This window comes from Schistocerca gregaria, chromosome 3 (genome assembly GCF_023897955.1).
Source record: "Schistocerca gregaria isolate iqSchGreg1 chromosome 3, iqSchGreg1.2, whole genome shotgun sequence".
NCBI classification, from domain to species: Eukaryota; Metazoa; Arthropoda; class Insecta; order Orthoptera; family Acrididae; genus Schistocerca; species Schistocerca gregaria.
Window position 1 is genome coordinate 611,805,234 of NC_064922.1, and position 19,829 is coordinate 611,825,062.

At 43.1% G+C, this 19,829-nt stretch overlaps 1 protein-coding gene across 1 annotated transcript in view; it reads right to left on the reverse strand.

Moving 5' to 3' along the window:
- LOC126356190 (dolichyl-phosphate beta-glucosyltransferase) overlaps positions 1-19,829 on the reverse strand; it is a 120,035-nt gene that overhangs the window by 78,420 nt on the left and 21,786 nt on the right. The window contains exon 3 of the mRNA XM_050006972.1: positions 767-966. Within this exon, the coding sequence (XP_049862929.1) occupies positions 767-966 (200 nt within the window). The remainder of the gene's footprint in view (positions 1-766; positions 967-19,829) is intronic.

Genomic DNA, 19,829 nt, shown 5'->3' on the forward strand with positions numbered 1-19,829 from the left:
GCTGCCTCCTGGGCGGGAATGTGAGCTTGAAAAGCCTATCCTATGAGACATTAACAATGGCTACCCAATATCCATATGATTACTCAGTATCATAGAGGGGCCTGAAAAGATGTAACATAGCACCGAAACTGATTACAAATAAAATATAGCCTATAAATATAGCTGAAGGTGTCATCAATGTTACATAAACACACTATAGCAATTGTCATCAACACTTCTTATAATTAAGACAATAATATGAAAAGAATAGATGGCTAATCACCAAATAGTGGAGATGATGAGTTGCAGACAGGCATAAGAAAATGACAGCTAAACAAGTGAGCTTTTGGCCAAGAGGCCTTCTTCTGAATTAGACACCACACACACACACCCATTCACACTAGACTGGCCACAGCAGCAAGAGACAGGTGTCACATGCATGTGAGTTGCATTTGCATGAACATGTTTGTATGATGTCTAGAAGAAGGCCTTTTGGCCGAAAGCTCATTTGTTTATCACTCCTTTTGTTGTGCCTGTCTGTGACTCAATGTCTCCACTATATGGTAAATTGCAATCAATGCTTTTCATAATACTGTCATTATTCCATCCTGGGCCTTCTTATCAGTCTGTAATTTACATTCTGTTTCAACTGTCCACATTTTCTACTCTTTTTACGCAAATGATTTGTTTCTCTCTTGTGTAATGCAACTGGTAGTTAATACAGTAAAGATGGGCCCTTATGAAACAATAATACTAAATGGAAGATACGAAAAATGAACCTCCTTACCAACCGTACTGCACCTCCTTTACCCCTATTTTTAACGAGCTTTAATACTCGGACTTTCTCTGATCCAAATTTTTTAGTGTATTGAGATGCAACAGAAACAGTGTTATCAGTACTTCCGTCACTAACAACTATAATTTCATACTTGAAATTTCCGTTTCGTTTTTCAAGGAAGTCCAAACATTCATCAAGCATTGGCGGAACTGGAACAGGAAAAGAATAAAATTATAACTAAATAATAACATAGCATATTTTATCATAGTGTCATGTCTGTTACTAATCACAGTTGTTCAATATTAAATAGGAAAGCTAGTTCACAATAAAATAAGTAACATTTTGCTGAACATCAGGAAAGTTATCTGAAGATGGCCCAATAAGGTGAAAAATAGTTCATACAAATAAAAATCAGTAGAACAAAAAACCGCCTAAGTGTAAATTCAACCCTCATCAGGAAAGTGTTTCCTAATTAACACTGTTGTCATGTGGTGTCAAGCACTGGTGAAATATTCAGTTAATGTTACAAAGTAACAAGTATTGTGATTTGTATCATGCAAAATATGTGCATTCCCTACTACACTTTTCATAACTTAAAACATTTCAAGGAGGTTGTAATGTATGGGATCGAGGTGCCTTTAGTTTACTACTCGAACCACACTTTTAATGTGATAGCTGATACAATATTGTGAATAATATAACTTCTTGTATCTACTGTCAATACCTTATCATTTGTTATCTGATGTATAAAATCTTATATATCATAACTTAAACATATTTTTATGCTAAAATTCCATCTCTGTATGATCAACACAGACTATCTAAATATGTTTGCAAATTCCATCTTGAAGTATTTAAAACATACTTTAAGTTTAATGATGAACTATTATTAAATGCACAAATTATATAAATTTTCATAATGGTAAATTTGTCTTTGAAGACTGTAACTATGCTAGACCTTCCCAAGCAACTACTAAAATGTATTGATGTAATTATGTTTCTGTAAAAATATAATTTTAATTATACATCTAATTATCTGACTATCATAATCAAAACACCTTGCGATTTTTGCATTATTAAAATCTTATAAAGCACATCAGCAGTGGGGAGGGGGGGGGGGGGGGGGGGGAGAGATCACTTGGCCCTGTTCAGAGCCAAATTTATTATCAGTTCTCGTAACTAATTCTTATAGCAATGAGATCAGAAGTTGAACTAAAGTGTGGTGATAAATAATAATTTGTGTTGGTCATTTAGAGAAATGCATGATTATATTTTGCCAAAAAGAACACAGAGAAGACAAAACAAAAATTAAACACCTACCAGCCTCCTTTCCTTAAAGAACATTATATTCACTAAAATTATCACCAACTGCACAGAAAAATATTGGATTTTACGCAGTCTATAATACATTAACTTAAGGAACAGATATTGCTCAATGGCCAACTTGGAAGTCATGAACTTATATAGTGGAGCAATGAGCATCAATTATCAGCAAATCAGGGATTCATAAATATTGAGAATGCTTTTGACTTTGTTTCAATAAAATCTGTAGTAAAATCCCAAGAGAAGAATAACATTGAACTATATTAATCATATTCTGTGCATCCCACAGAGAATAGACACATAAGCAATGCATTCTGATCAAAGTGATTTCAGTATAGGGAAGTAAATGAAGATGCGGAGGCACCCACTGCAATGACTTTTTTGCTGTATCGTTGTGGTATATCTTCAAGATTAGAAAGAATTTTCTAGAGACATGCCATCAACTATGATTTTGTCCACCAGAAAAATTTAGGAATTTGTTATGTTTGGTCAGACAATCTTGGCCTTAGAAAATTTGGTTCATATAAGATCCCACGGCAATGTGGGAAATCTTATATTGGATAGACATATTGAACCATGCAAGAATGTTGTATTTGAATGCCACCATATATGCTTGGACCAATCCTATAAACCAGTGATTGCAGAACCCTGTCTGACCATGGAGCATCACGTTTTACACGATGACTGAAGTTTTATTCTCAGCTTTGTCATCCTGAGATTGCACTTTTACAAAGGCCATACATATCTGTACGGCAGACAATCTGGTCAACAGGGGTGCAGGGTTTCACTCAAGCACTGCCTGGAATCCAGCATTGGTTGCTGTTAAATTAAAATTAGGCAAACAAGAACTTCCCGATTCATGACCAGATGCTTCACACTGTAGAAATTTCATTCAGCTTTCATCACAGGAGCACCGCTTTCATCCAACTGTGAGCACTTCCACGTGCAATTGTATTTACTGCTCCTTGGCCTGATAAATTTCGACATTGCTGAGTGATTAACATCAGTCATGTCTTGTAGCAGTGACAACAGCAAATACCATCAAGTGAAGTTGCTGAAAAGTTGTATGGGTGGAATATTGTGATACTTACACAATGTTATCCAGTGGCAAACTCCATAGATGAATATCTTAAGAGAGATTGTTACGCCAGCTTAAGTAAAAATAGTTGTTAGATTTCAGTTTTGACAGCAGTAGGTCACAACAGTCAAGATTAGGTATTTTGTGTATGATAAATTTATTAATAGTGAATAACAATGTATCATTCTGACAGAGTGTTAATTCTGTAAATATCAGCTGTTGCAGATTAACGCATTGTACTCACCTACTTCAACAATCTCCTGACAAATGATCAGGGTAGTCAGTGTTATATTCAAATGTTTAATGTGTGTATGTTATACTTTCTGACAAGTTCCACACCCATGAGAATCACCTCATTTTTGGTCTCCGGAACGAAAACTGAATCTAATATAATCTAGAAGTGTATTTGCAAGCATATTGTTGATATTGTGTAAATTTTTCACAAGTTTTTGTTACTAGATATAAATGGAAAAATCACAATTAATTAAGCACTTCAGTTTGCCTGCATTTACAATATGCATCATCACTGCTGCAGGAGATCTAAAACTGAAGAAACTAGTTTATTCCACATATTTCCTCTCACTAATGAGTTACATAAATTTTTGGAGGAAACTTGATTCTCAAGGACAATATTTTGTACACTACATAAGCAATTTATAATAATTCTGTCTGGTGTTAATTCTAGAACATCTTGCAGAGAGTTCTTAAAAAAACATACTTTGGCAACCATTTCATAATAGATGTATGTTGAGTTGCAGACAGGCTTAACTAAAAGACTGCTACACACTTAGCTTTTAGCCAAAGCCTTCTTCAGAAAAGAAAAGAGAACATACGCAGCCACATAAGCAAGCACACCTTTCACATACATGAACACTCTCTGCAGCCGCTGTGGCTAGAATATTTCTCTTTTCTCAAAAACAGAGAGAAGCAAGAATATAGCACAAGGACAAAATCATCATGGGGTTAACATAAGTGAAAAACGGATTCAGATAGGGTACACAGTACACGTATATTCAACAACTTATCAGATCAAATTAAAACATGAGGGCTGTCCAGAAGGAAACAGGTAATTTGAAATAAAAAATTAGCAACATTGAAAAACCAAATTTCATTATTATAGAAATCAGCTATTGCAACCACTGGTTTATACCGGCATCCAGTTCGGAGTCACTACCAAAGAATTGTGTAGTGAGTCATGTCTTTATTGCTGGGAAGAGGTGGTGGTTGCTCAGTGCCAAATCCGAGCAGTATTGTGGATGATCAAACACCTCTTAGACAGAAACCATTAGGAGCTCTCTGGTACAATTGGCCATTGTGGACATGCATTGTCACGAAAACAACTAAACTTTTGTGTGAGTAATTTATCCCCGACGCTTGTTTTATGTCACCTGCCTTAACTTTGTCAGTGTTTGACAATACCTAACTGAGTTAATTGTTGTGCCACATCCAAGGAAATCAATAAGAATCACTCCATTTGAGTCCAAAAACACAGTGGCCATGATCTTTCTTGGTGACAGAATTTGCGAACACAGCCTTTGTTTCTGGGAGAATTTGTGCGTATCATTCCACCGAATACCTTTTTCTTTCACAACTGAGATGCTTAATCCAAGTCTCGCCCCCAATTACGATACGATCAACAACTCTCTTACAATTTTTCTCATAATCTTCAAGGAAGGTCATTGCTGCAATACTCTCTATTTTTTGTGGACTCCCATTAGGATTTTGGGAACTCACCGAGCACAAAATATGTGGTAACCAAGGTTTTCTGCCACAGTTTCACGCACTAAAACTCTGTAAATTTTGGAGAAAATGTCGCAAAACTTCTGTAATCATGAAACAATGATTTTCACAAATGTCGTCATTGATTTTCAACACTAGTTCATCAGTCACAAGGCTAGGACTATCACTGCAGTCCTCATCATGGTATAGCCATTTTTAAAATCAATGCACCATCACCTCAATCAGCTTTCATTCACTATTCTTTTTCTGTACACATCACAAAAGTCACCATAAAATTTAACTGGTTTGCAGTTTTTTGCAAACAAAAACCTAATTGCAGAATGCCCCTCACAAGTGGCAGTATTTTCTACTGCAGTGCACATTTTAACACATCACAGAAATCAAAGTAGCAGGGATACAGACCGCTCACTACCAGTGCTGGATGCGTACCAAGTGTAGGAATGTTATGGCACCAAGATGGCAGCTGTAGTTCTGCCCACTGCTGCGATACACAAAAATGTCTGTTACTTTCTGGATAGTACTCGTATGATGTTTAGGCAACTCTTTCTATACTACTGTAAAGTGTCTTCATAGAAGCTCACAATGTTGATGTTTTGAGTTATTTTATAATACACTCCTGGAAATGGAAAAAAGAACACATTGACACCGGTGTGTCAGACCCACCATACTTGCTCCGGACACTGCGAGAGGGCTGTACAAGCAATGATCACACGCACGGCACAGCGGACACACCAGGAACCGCGGTGTTGGCCGTCGAATGGCGCTAGCTGCGCAGCATTTGTGCACCGCCGCCGTCAGTGTCAGCCAGTTTGCCGTGGCATACGGAGCTCCATCGCAGTCTTTAACACTGGTAGCATGCCGCAACAGCGTGGACGTGAACCGTATGTGCAGTTGACGGACTTTGAGCGAGGGCGTATAGTGGGCATGCGGGAGGCCGGGTGGACGTACTGCCGAATTGCTCAACACGTGGGGCGTGAGGTCTCCACAGTACATCGATGTTGTCGCCAGTGGTCGGCGGAAGGTGCACGTGCCCGTCGACCTGGGACCGGACTGCAGCGACGCACGGATGCACCGTAGGATCCTACGCAGTGCCGTAGGGGACCGCAACGCCACTTCCCAGCAAATTAGGGACACTGTTGCTCCTGGGGTATCGGCGAGGACCATTCGCAACCGTCTCCATGAAGCTGGGCTACGGTCCCGCACACCCTTAGGCCGTCTTCCGCTCACGCCCCAACATCGTGCAGCCCGCCTCCAGTGGTGTCGCGACAGACGTGAATGGAGACGTGTCGTCTTCAGCGATGAGAGTCGCTTCTGCCTTGGTGCCAATGATGGTCGTATGCGTGTTTGGCGCCGTGCAGGTGAGCGCCACAATCAGGACTGCATACAACCGAGGCACACAGGGCCAACACCCGGCATCATGGTGTGGGGAGCGATCTCCTACACTGGCTGTACACCTCTGGTGATCGAGGGGACACTGAATAGTGCACGGTACATCCAAACCGTCATCGAACCCATCGTTCTACCATTCCTAGACCGGCAAGGGAACTTGCTGTTCCAACAGGACAATGCACGTCCGCATGTATCCCGTGCCACCCAACGTGCTCTAGAAGGTGTAAGTCAACTACCCTGGCCACCAAGATCTCCCGATCTGTCCCCCATTGAGCATGTTTGGGACTGGATGAAGCGTCATCTCACGCGGTCTGCACGTCCAGCACGAACGCTGGTCCAACTGAGGCGCCAGGTGGAAATGGCATGGCAAGTCGTTCCACAGGACTACATCCAGCATCTCTACGATCGTTTCCATGGGAGAATAGCAGCCTGCATTGCTGCGAAAGGTGAATATACACTGTACTAGTGCCGACATTGTGCATGCTCTGTTGCCTGTGTCTATGTGCCTGTGGTTCTGTCAGTGTGATCATGTGATGTATCTGACCCCAGGAATGTGTCAATAAAGTTTTCCCTTCCTGGGACAATGAATTCATGGTGTTCTTCTTTCAATTTCCAGGAGTGTATAATTGGCACTCACTGTAATACAGAATAACAGCTGTATGTAACATTGTTCTTTGGGAGAGACAACTCACCTGGCAGACTGTTGGTATCTGAGACCACATGTGCTTTATGTACCAGAGAGAATAAGGTACTAGTACACTGTGGAGGGTGATGACAGCTTGTGGCCTGTAAATATTACTCTGTTTGAGTTGGTTTGTGGTAGACGCTATGTCCCACCGTAGTGACAGATTTTCTTCTAGCCATGATATCTGTCATCCATTTGCCTCTGTTCCAGGGGGGTACACCACAAATATATTGCCTACATACCATCAGAACAGTTAGAGACTCACTAACTGCAAAAGTTTTACCTCACAGTCTTCCATAAAGTAGTTAGCCACGGTGAGAGACAGGGGACTTGCTGCAATGTCACTGTACACTTGTTCAAAGTATAGGATATTGAGGAAGAAGTAGATTGAGGTAAGAATGTGTTTAAACAATGTCACACTGACTCTCTCAAACTTGCTCCTAATAAGCTCTAATGAGTGCTACAGAGGTACTTTCAAATATAAAGATACAACATCAAATCTAACCAAAAGATCTGACAGTTGTAGTTTAAAGGTCTTTGGTCATGCTATGAAGTCCTCTGAATTCCAGATGTGATGGTCATATGTTGCTTACTACTAGGCTAAAGAGGAGACCCTTCCTTATGAATCTCTGGCAGGCCATACAGTTTTGAGGGAACTGCAGCCTGTTGGTGCTGGCCCTCGACTACATTTGTTGGAACAGAACTCTTCTTGAGAAGGTCTAAAGTTTTTCTCTGCTGCTTGCCAATCAGATTCTCTCTTAGTTAGCAATATGCAGGGCCATTGAGCAAAGCCTCTATCTTGCTGTTGTAGTCATCCATAAGAGAAGGGCAGTGGCTTTCCCTTTATCAGCAGATTAAAAAAAAAAAAAAAAAAAAAAACACACACACACACACACAATGAGGTCTTGGTCTGCTCTCAAGTCTCCCACAGCTTTCCTTTCCTCTGAAATGATATTTAAGTTTTTATATGGGGCTCAGGTTCAAATTCAGCAGGTATCCCTCCAAATCTCTTCTGCAATGTCACTGGGAACTTTTGAAATTTCCTGCTCTATACTAGATTTTCACACGTTGGATTGGAGTTGCCCATATGTTGGTGTAAAGTTCAGACCTTTCCCGACCAACAAAACCAATGTGATGGATTTTCTTCTTTGCATTTGGGTCTCAAGAAGAGTGTACTTTGACATTTAGTGAACCTTAGCATGCTGTTTAGTCCAGCCTTTTAGTTTCAGGTACCGCTACCTACCCAAGCGCAGAATACAGCAGAGACATTCAAAGAGCTCTTCAGATATAGTGATAGTAATGGACACCATGTGCAGTTGCCATTACATATAAGGTACCCCCTCTTCCACTAGGACTGCACTTGCCCGTCGCTTAATTCTAACAGCAGTCGCAGAGGCATTGTCAAATTCACGTCTGTCACTGGCCATCTCCTCCCAATAGAGGTGCTAGATCTGACTTTTCAGGCTTTCCCAGTGAACTTGTTGCAAATACAATTCTCAAGTTCGCCACCAAATAATGACATATCCAGAATTCAGAGGACTTCATAGGATGCCTTAAGACATTTCAACTACAACCATTGAATCTTTTGGTTAGCTTTCAAGTAGTATCTTCATTTATGAAAGTATCTCTACAGAACCCACTAGAGCTTAGCAGCAGCAAGTTTGAGAAAGATACTGTGGCACTGTTTAAACATGTGATTACCTCAATCTATTCCATAGTTAATAATCACTATTCTGAAGAAGTGGACAATGTCACCAGGAGAAGACCTTCTCTCCCAAGGCGGCAACTACTTTATGGAAAGCTGTAGTCAGAAAGCCTTCAACCTTCCTGTTTCTGACAGCATATAGACAATTCATTTGTGGTGTGGCCACATAGAACAGAGACATTACCTATATTTCTCCAGCATTTGAACCCAACCCATCTGAATATTCAGTTCACTATGGAAGTGAAAAAAAAGATGGCAGATTACCACTCCTGGGTGCCACAATACCCTGGGACATAGTGTCTACCAGAAAATGACTAACACAGGGTTGTACTAGGGTGCACAAGTTCTTAGCAGTTTTCTGTAAGTTTAATAAACACAATGGATACACATAATAGAGACTTTAAGTCACCAATAATATATTCTCATTCACTATTTACAACAGTCTGGCAATGTTGTGGTAACTTTTTGATTCTGCGATTGTAGAAATTTCTTGATTTTGAGACGAAGAACTTGTTGCCACATTTGGAATACATTTTCATACAGATAGGAAATTCCTTGACTATTTCTTGGTAGAGATCAGAAAAGGTGAAAATCTGATGGTGCAAGGTCAGGTGAATAAAGTAGGTGCAAATGACTTCCAACCCAACTCCTGTATAGTGTTTTTGCAGAATGCATGCGAATGTCCCAAGATCATCCTGCAGACATTTATTTAAGGATCTAGGGATATTCACAGTAGCTTCTCAGTATACATACTCTCTTATGAAATTTGTTATTAACAACCAAACCCAATTCAAAAGTAATAGCAGTGTGCACAACTACAATACTAGGAGAAAGGATAATCTTCACTATTCAAGATTAAATCTAACTTTCGCACAGAAAGGGGTGAATTATACTGCCACTAAAGTCTTTGGTCACTTACCAAATAGTATCAAAAGTCTAAAACAATTACTAACAAAGAGATAGAGGGGCTGGCCAGTACTTACCTCAGCTCAGTACAGTCGATAGAAACACAAAAAACAACCGAAAATTTAAGTTCCTAGCTTTCGGAATAAATGTTCCTTCATCAGGGAGGAGAGAGGGGAAAGAAAGGGAAGAAGGGAAAGTGGATTTAGTTAATCACAACCCAGGTTATGAAGCAACAGGGAAAGGAAAACAGGGAAGGTAGCAAGGATGGAGGCATGGTTGTCAGAGGGAAGCCAAAGATATTCTACTGTAGGTACTGTGCCAGCTTCAAACCAAAGAGGATGCATACAGAAGTAAAGAGGTGTACAGTATAAAGATGTAGGATGGAAAGATGCATGAATGGCTAAAGAGGAAAGGGAAAGAGGAGAAGACTGAAAAGTAAATGGGAGTGAGGTTGTTTAACGTAGGTTCAGTCCAGGGGATGGCGGGATGAAAGGATGTGCTGGAGTGCAAGTTCCCATCTCCGCAGTTCAGAGGGACTGGTGTTAGGTGGGAGAAGCCAAATGGCACATACGGTGTAGCAGGTTCCTAGGTCCCTAGAATTATGCTGGAGGGCATGCTCCACTACTGGGTAGTGGACATCTCCTAGGCAGACAGTTTGTCTGTGTCCGTTCATGCGCTCAGCCAGTTTAGTTGTTGTCATACCAATGTAAAAGGCTGTGCAGTGCAGGCATGTCAGCTGATAAATGACATGTGTAGTTTCACATGTGGCCCTGCCTTGAATTGTGTATGTTTTACCAGTAGCGGGGCTGGAGTAGGTGGTTGTGGGGGGATGCATGGGGCAGGTTTTGCAGCGGGGTCAGTTACAGGGGTAGGAACCGCTGGGTAGAGAAGGTAGTCTGGGAATATTGTAGGGTTTAACAAGGATGTTGCGGAGGTTAGGGGGACGACGAAAGGCAATTCTGGGTGGTGTGGGGAGAATTTTGTCAAGGGATAATCTCATTTCAGGGGTTGACTTGAGGAAGTCATATCCCTGGCGGAGTAATTTATTGATGTATTCGAGGCCAGGATAATATTGGGTGACAAGGGGGATGCTTCTGTGTGGTCTGAGGGTAGGAATATTGTTGTTGGACGGGGAGGAATGTATTGCTCGGGAGATCTGTTTGTGGACAAGGTCTGCAGGATAGTTGCGGGAGAGGAAAGCACTGGTCAGGCTATTGGTGTAATTGTTGAGGGATTCGTCACTGGAGCAGATACGTTTGCCACGAATACCTAGGCTGTAGGGAAGGGAACGTTTGATGTGGAATGGATGGCAGCTATCAAAGTGAAGGTACTGTTGTTTGTTGGTGGGTTTGATATGGACAGAGGTGTGGATGTGAGCTTCAACAAGATGAAGGTCAACATCCAGGAAGGTGGCTTGGGTTTTGGAGAAGGAACAGGTGAAATTCAGATTCGAAAAGGAGTTGAGGTTATGGAGGAAATTAAGGAGTGTTTCCTCACCATGAGTCCAGACCACAAAGATGTCATCTATAAACCTATACCAGGCCAGGGGAAGCAGCTGTTGGGTCTTCAGGAAAGCCTGTTTAAGCTGCCGAATATGAGGCAGCCAAGTCAACCAGGCATCAAAAACCACCCCCAAAAACCTATGTAAGTCCACCACTGTAAGAAGCTTGCCGTCAAGATAAAGCCGCGGCTCCGGGTGAACAGTGCGTCGCCAGCAGAAACGCATAAAGCAGGTCTTGGCTGCCGAAAACTGAAAACCATGCGCTACAGCCCAAGACTGCGCCTTGCGGATTGCGCCCTGTAGCTGACGTTCAGCAGCTGCAATGCCAATAGAGCAGTAGTAAAGGCAGAAGTCGTCAGCATACAGGGAAGCGGAGACAGAATTTCCCACGGCCGCAGCAAGCCCGTTAATGACTATTAAAAACAGACAGACACTTAGAACAGAACCCTTTGGCACAGCGTTCTCCTGGACTTGGGAGGAACTATATGAGGCCGCGACGTGCATGCGGAAGGTACGATATGACAGAAAATTGCAGATATAGATCAGCAGAGGGCCCTGAAGACCCCATCCATGAAGCGTAGAAAGGACGTGATGAAGCCATGTATCGTATGCCTTCCGTATGTCGAAAAAGACAGCAACCAGATGCTGATGGCGGGCAAAGGCAGTACAGATGGCCGACTCCAGGCTCACCAGATTGTCGGCGGCAGAGCGGCCTTTACGGAACCCACCCTGAGACGGAACCAGAAGGCCCCAAGACTCCAGTACCCAATTCAAGCGCCGGCTCACAATCCGTTCAAGCAACTTGCAAAGAAAGTTGGTGAGGCTAATGGGACGGTAGCTGTCCACCTCCAAAGGGTTCTTCCCTGGCTTCAGAATGGGGACAACAAGACTTTCTCGCCATCGCGACGGAAACTCACCCTCGACCCAAATGCGGTTGTAAAGGTCGAGGAGGCGTCGCTGGCAGTCCACTGAAAGGTGTTTCAGCATCTGAGAGTGGATGCTATCTGGCCCAGAAGCGGTAGGACAAGCGGCGAGGGCACTGCGAAATTCCCACTCACTGAATGGAACATTGTACAATTCAGGATGGTGGGTGCGAAAAGAAAGACTCCAACGTTCTATCTGCTCTTTAATGGAGCGGAAGCCCAAGGGGTAGTTGGCAGAAGCGGAATTCAGAGCAAAGTGCTCTGCCAAGCGGTTTGCAATGACGTCGGAGTCAGTACAAACTGCTCCATTCAGTGAGAGCGCAGGGACGCTGACAGGGGTCCAATAGCCATAGAGGCGGCGAATCTTGGCCAGGACCTGCGATGGAGTGACATGGAGGCCAATGGTAGACACATACCGCTCCCAGCACTCCTGCTTGCGTTGGCGGATAATGCGGCGGGATCGCGCACGCAGCCATTTGAAGGGGATAAGGTGTTCAATTGAGGGACATCGCTTGTGACGCTGGAGCACCCGCCGGCGAGCTTCAATCGCTTCAGCAATCTCAGGCGACCACCAAGGCACAGTCCACCGCCGAGGGGACCCAGAAGAACAGGGAGTGGCAGATTCGGCGGCAGTAACGATGCCGGTGGTGACCGATTGAACCACTGCATCAATGTCATCGTTAGAGAGAGGCTCAATAGCGGCACTGGAGGAGAACAAGTCGCCGGCCACTGTGGTCTCGCGGTTCTAGGCGCGCAGTCCGTAACCACGCGACTGCTACGGTCGCAGGTTCGAATCCTGCCTCGGACATGGATGTGTGTGATGTCCTTAGGTTAGTTAGGTTTAAGTACTTCTAAGTTCTAGGGGACTGATGACCACAGCTGTTAAGTCCCATAGTGCTCAGAGCCATTTTTCTTTAGGAGAACAAGTCCCAGTCAGCCTTATTCAGAGCCCATCTTCTAGGGCACCCAGAAGACGCATGCTGTGGCAGTGACAGAAAGATCGGAAAGTGGTCACTACCACATAGGTCGTCATGCACTCTCCATTGGACAGACGGTAAGAGGCTAGGGCTACAGATGGAAAGGTCAACGGCGGAGTATGTGCCATGCGCACCACTGAAGTGTGTGAAGGCACCATCATTTAATATCGAGAGATCGAGCTGCGCCAATAAATGCTCAACGATGGTGCCTCAACCTGTTGCCACTGACCCACCCCACAGATGGTTATGGGCGTTAAAGTCGCCCAGTAACAAGAAAGGTGGTGGCAATTGGGCTATCAGAGCAGCCAGGACATGCTGCGCGACATCACCATCCGGTGGAAGGTAAAGACTGCAGACGGTGACAGCTTGTGGCGTCCACACGCGAACAGCGACAGCCTCTAAAGGTGTTTGGAGAGGTACAGACTCGCTGTGAAGAGAGTTCAGGACATATATGCAGAAGCCACCAGACACCCTTTCATAAGCTACCCGGTTCTTACAATAACCCCGGTAGCCACGGAGGGTGGGGGTTCGCACTGCCGGAAACCAAGTTTCCTGCAGAGCATTGCAGAGGAAAGGGTGAAGGCTGATAAGTTGGCAGAGCTCAGCTAGAAGGTGGAAGAAACAGCTGCAGTTCCACTGGAGGATGGTGTTGTCCATGGCTGAGAAAGGCGTGACAGAACTGGGAAGGCAGATTACGCCGCTGGGTCACCTGCTGCCTCCGATTGAGCACCTGGGGTAGTGCTTTCCATGGCGTCTGAGGGACCGGCAAGATCGAGGTCCTCAGCGGACGTCAGAATCTCCACCTCGTCCTCAGACGCAGAGCTTGTAGGAAGCAGTGGGACAGGTGCCACCGCAATGTCGTTAGCCTTGGGGAATTTCTTCTTCTGTTTCTCTCGCTGTGCCTTTGATGGTTCAGGCTTCACTGAGTCAGTCTCAGGGATGGACGACGAAGACCATGAGGCCTGACGACCAGGGACTGGTGGTTGTTTTAGCCACTTGCGGGTGTCCGCTTTTCCACTGGTCGGAACTTGCGAAGGGAAGTCCCCAAGGGACCCCTTCCTGGCGAGAGTAGCCGAAGAAGTTATACACTTCTCCGGCTGGGAAGAGGGAGCTGATGTCCCCGATGGTTGGGAGAGTGTTGCTCCTGAAGAAGATGGAGCAGGAGCAACAGGGTGTTAAGTGCCCCCCACAACCAAGCGGGCTGTTGGATTCTGACCAATCAGAGAACCAACTGTACGGGACGACACAGGAGATGGAAGAACCGTCGTTGCAGCAGCGGCGTACGTTGACGTCATTGGCACAGGATGGAGCCTCTCAAATTTCCGCCTCGCCTCTGAGTAGGTCAGGCGGTCCAGGGTTTTATATTCCATTATCTTCCGTTCTTTCTGGAAGATCCTACAGTCCGGCGAGCAGGGGGAATGGTGTTCTCCGCAGTTAACACAGACAGGAGGCGGAGCACATGGAGTATTGGGATGCGAAGGACGTCCACAATCTCGACATGTGATGCCAGAAGTACAGCGGGATGACATGTGCCAGCATTTAAAACACCGCATCGGAGGAGGGATATATGACTTCACATCACAACGATAAACCATCACCTTGACCTTTTCGGGTAAAACATCACCTTCGAAAGCCAAGATGAAGGCACTGGTGGCTACCTGATTATCCCTCGGACCCCGATGGATGCGCCGGACAAAGTGAACACCCCGTCGTTCTAGACTGGCGCGTAGTTCATCATCAGACTGCAGTAGCAGATCCCTGTGGAATATAATAGCCTGGACTAAGTTTAGACTTTTATGGGGAGTGATGGTGACAGAACATCCCCCAACTTGTCACAAGTGAGCAACTTCCATGACAGGGCAGAGGATGCTGTTTTGATGAGAACCGACCCAGAGCGCATTTTGGACAAGCCCTCCACCTCCCGAAACTTGTCCTCTAAATGCTCCACAAAAAACCGGGGCTTGGTCAACGTAAATGATTCCCCATCAACTCGCGTACACACGAGGTACCGGGGTGAATAATCTCCACTGCCTTATTTAGCCATACGTTCCTCCCATGGAGTGGCCAGGGAGGGAAACGATCTCTGATCAAATTTCTTCCCATTGAGATTAGACCTCGATTGCTTAGAGACTGCTGGTGGAGACCCACCAGCGAGAGATGATGTACCACGCTTCATTGCGGATCATCCGCCCTGATGCCACCCACTCCGACCAGGGGCTCTCCCCACAGGCGCCACCCAGCTGCAGCAAAGACCACCTGGCAGGATGGCCTTTGCCGGGAGTCCTGATGCCCCAAAGGGATAGGCATCTACTCCTCGGCATACGTGGGGAGGTAGCAGCTCAGGCATCAGCAATGCGATCCCTGTGTAGTCAGGGGGCCAAGAGGGTACATGACAACCCCACCACAACGAACTGGCTACCGTGCTGGATGTCGGGTATCAAAATATCAATGTACATCACGAGGGCAAAGATGGAAGTGCACTATGGAGGGAATGTACGCTACCCGGAACACACTGCAGCAGATGTGGCCAGAAGCTCGATGGAAGTCCAACTCCATGACAATATTGGGTGGGCCAGATCTTAGGGCAAGATGGATATATAATACACCACGTAAGGCGTCCTTCCCCAAATGGTACGCATTAACAGAAAATTTTGAAAGGTAGTGGTCAAACCCCTTAGGGGACCATCACATTAGGCCGACGCGTTTGAGACTCCTTTTAGTCGCCTCTTACAACAGGCAGGAATACCGCGGGCCTATTCTTACCCCCGAACCCGCAGGGGGGTCCCTGGTTGTTGTTCTCGGATTGCATACACAAGACGTCTCAGTTGTAAACAATAAATGTCAGCAGTAAAGGTTATACGTGGGGAATCAATTCATAGTACACCACACAGTTTCACTTTTCCATGAGATGCATAACATTACCTTTCGTGCATGAACGTAGGTCTTTGTATGGGGAATTGCTGCTTTGTTTTCTGCTTTCTTTTCCTAGATGTTAGCATATAGAATTGTTTCTTGTCACCAGCAGTGATACAGGAAGGAAACGGTTGGAGTTGTTCATGAGCCAATTGAAGACAAGCAAGCATAGATGCACATAATATGACCGCCTGCTGATTTTTGTGAGTTTGGCTTAGAGTATGCAGTACCCATGCAGTCGATTTTTGAACCTTCCCCATTGCATGTGATTGCCGCATGATGTTAGAATGATCACATTTCATCACATTTACCAGTGCTCAATTACACTGATGTGGATCATTGTGGATTAAAGTGTTTAAAATGATTTTCAGATCCTGAAGGTCTTCCAGAACATGGAGAGTCACTTATGGCAAAATGATCCTCCTTAAAATCAGAAAACCATTTTCTTGTCATACTCTGTCAAATGGCATTATATCCATACACAGCGCAAATGTTTCTGGCTGCCTCTGCTGCTGTCACCCATCTATTAAACTCAAACGGAAGAGTTTGTTGGAACTGTTCTAATTCTCGACTTGGAACTCCATTTTTTAGCATCCGCAGCTCTACTCACTTTCTCCAAATGACAAAATGACAATATGTAAATTCAAATAGCTACAATGAACTACAAATAAAAAATGACAATCGATAAATAAACACGTAGCAACTAGAATACCAACACAAAAAACAAAAATCCTAGGAATTTAAACACCAACCTACTATTTACAGGCCGGAACCTGTCATCACTCTGCACTATGTGGAAATGTCTACACTCTCTGGTATGTGGGGCACATATGGTCGTCTCTGATAAAAAGTTGCCGAGTGAGCTGCATACCCCAAAGAAAAGTGTTCCAACAAAGTGGTCATTCTGTCAGTCAGATACACGATGCATTACATACATACATTAATACTTCTCCCACAGATCATGAATACAACATTTCATAATGATGTGGAACATATCACTTTAATGTCAGTTTTCTTTTCACAAAATAACAATTATTATTATTATTATTATTGTTGTTGTTGTTGTTGTTGTTGGTTGTCATTCAGAAATTCTTTTCATTTGTTTTTAAATGTTGGTTGGCTAAATGTCAGATGTTTAATGCTATTTGGCAAATGACCAAAGATTTTTACTACAGCATGGTTCACCTCTTTCTGTGCCAAAGACAGATCTAACCCAAAATTTTGAAGATCATAGTTTCCTCTAGTGTTGTAGTTATGCACCTCACTGTTATTTTTCAATTGGGATGGGTTTTTAATAACAAATTTCATAAGTGAATGTATGTATTGCAAAGGTACTGTCAATATCCTGAGTTCCTTAAATAAATGTCTGCAAGGCTCCAGCTATTATTCTGATTACACACTTTTGTGCAATGAATACTTTTTCTCTTAATGATGAATTACCCCAAAATATACCGGTAATGCCATATGAAAGCAATGAATGAAAATAGGCGTAGTAGGCTAATTGACTGATATGTTTATCACCAAAATTTGTAACATCATCAATGTGTTTCTCCCAATTCAATTTCTCATCAACGCACACACCCACATATTTTGATATTCTGTCTTAGCCACAGACTTCTGTTCATCATCTATGGTGGTATGTCATTTGCTGTACACAATTGTATCAACAGTGTTTTCTCAAAATTTAGTGAGAGTCCATTTGCAGAGAACCACTTAATAATTTTGCAAAAGACACTATTTACAATTTCCTCAGCTGATTCTTGTTTGTGGGATGTGATTCTATACTTGTATCATCGGCAAAAAGAACTAGCTTTGCACCTTCACGAATATAGAGTGGCAAGTCATTAATATATATTGAGAATAATAAGAGGCCCAAGACTGACCCCTGTGAGGGCACCATTCTTGATACTTCACCAGTTAGAGGACTCTGCTGATTTTTGCAGACTATCTGTACTGTTAATTTCAACCTTCAGGACTGTTCCAATTAAATATGAATTAAACCACTTGTGCACTGTCCCACTCATACCACAATACTTAAGCTTATCTAGAAGAATTACATGATTCATACAGTCATTAGCCTTTGAGAGATCACAGTTATTCAACACATTTAATATTTGATCAGTGAAAGCATATTAGCATTTTCTGTTGGAAAGCCATTTTGAAAACCAATCTGACATTTTGTTAGTACTTGATTTTTACAAATATGTATTGCTGCTCTTGAATACATTACTTTTCCAAGAATTTTTAATAAAACTGTCAGAAATGACACTGGGCAGTGGTTGTTAGCATCAGATCTGTCCCCCTTTTGTGCAATGGTTTAACAATAGCGTTTTCCAGTCTATCTGGAAAAGTGCCCTGTTTCAGTGAGCTACTACATATGTGGCTGAGAATCCTACTTATCTTAGTACTATGTTGGAAATGCCATCAATTCGATGTGTCAGCTTTTAGTTTTGAGTGAATTTACTATTTTCCTAATTTCAGTAGTACAGGTGGGTTGTATTTCAATTTTATCAAATTGCACAGGTATTCTCATATACTGCCTAGCATTTTCTAATGAATAGCTGGATCCTATTTTCTCTACAACAATTAAAAAATGATTTCTACTTCTGACTTCTTGTTATTGAGTTTGTCCTTTTCATTGAGTTTGTTAGAAATACAGTCTTCCTGCGCTCTCGGTTGCCCTGTTTTCCTTTTAACAATATTCCAAATTGTTTTAATTTTATTGGCAGATATGCAAATCACAGATATAATGCACACACTTGCGGACTTTTTAAAAAATTTCTTACTGTAGTGCACTAGTTTTTACAATGGTGTACTGTTTCTGGATCATTACTCTGCCTACATACAAGATACATTTCCCTTTTCTGTTTACAAGATATTTTTATCTCTGTAGTACACCATAGCATTCTGATCAAAACAAGTTTAATGTAGGGAAGTAAATGAAGATGTAGAGGCACCACTGCAATGGCCTCCTTGCCATATTTTGGCGGCATGTCTTCAAGAATAGAAAGAATCATCACAAGTCACAACATCAAATGTCCCGTATTTATCAGCGGAACTAATGAATTTGATGTGTTCAGTCAAATACGCTCTTAGCCTTAGAAAATGCGGCATATATAAGATCCCATGGCAATTTGGGGAACCTTATATTAGGCTGATATGTTGAAACATAAACACCATGGTCATACGCACCTGGGGCAACCTAATAAATCAGCTGTATCAGAGCAGTTCCTGAACATGGGGCATCACATGTTTCACAAGAAGACTGAAGTTTTAGCCTCAACATCATCATTTTAGGACTGTGTTTTTAAGGGGATCAGACACGAGTATCCAGAAGTCAATTTACCAAAAGGGATGTAGGTTTTCAACCGAGTATTGCCACAAATTTGCATCTACATGGATACTCTGCAAATCACATTTAAGTGCCTGGCAGAGGGTTCATCAAACCACCTTCACAAGTCTCTATTATCCCAATCTCGTACAGCACGGGAAGAACGAACACTTGTGTCTTTCTGTACAAGCTCTTATTTCCCTTATTTTATCATGGTGATCGTTCTCCCTATGGAGGTCGGTGTCAACAAAATATTTTTATACTCAGAGGAGAAAGTAGGTGACTGGAATTTCGTGGGAAGATTCTGCTGCAACAAAAAACTTCTTTGTTTTAATGATGACCACCCCAAATCCTGTATCATTTCAGTGACACTCTCTCCCCTACTTCACGATAATACAAAACATGCTGCCCTTCTTTGAACTTTTTCGATATACTCCATCAGTCCTATCTGGTAAGGATCCTACACTGCCCACCAGTATTCTGAAAGAGGACGGACAAGCGTATTGTAGGCAATCTCTTTAGATCTGTTACATTTTCTAAGTGTCCTATCAACAAAACACAGTCTTGGCTAGCCTTCTGTACAACATTTTCTGTGTGTTCC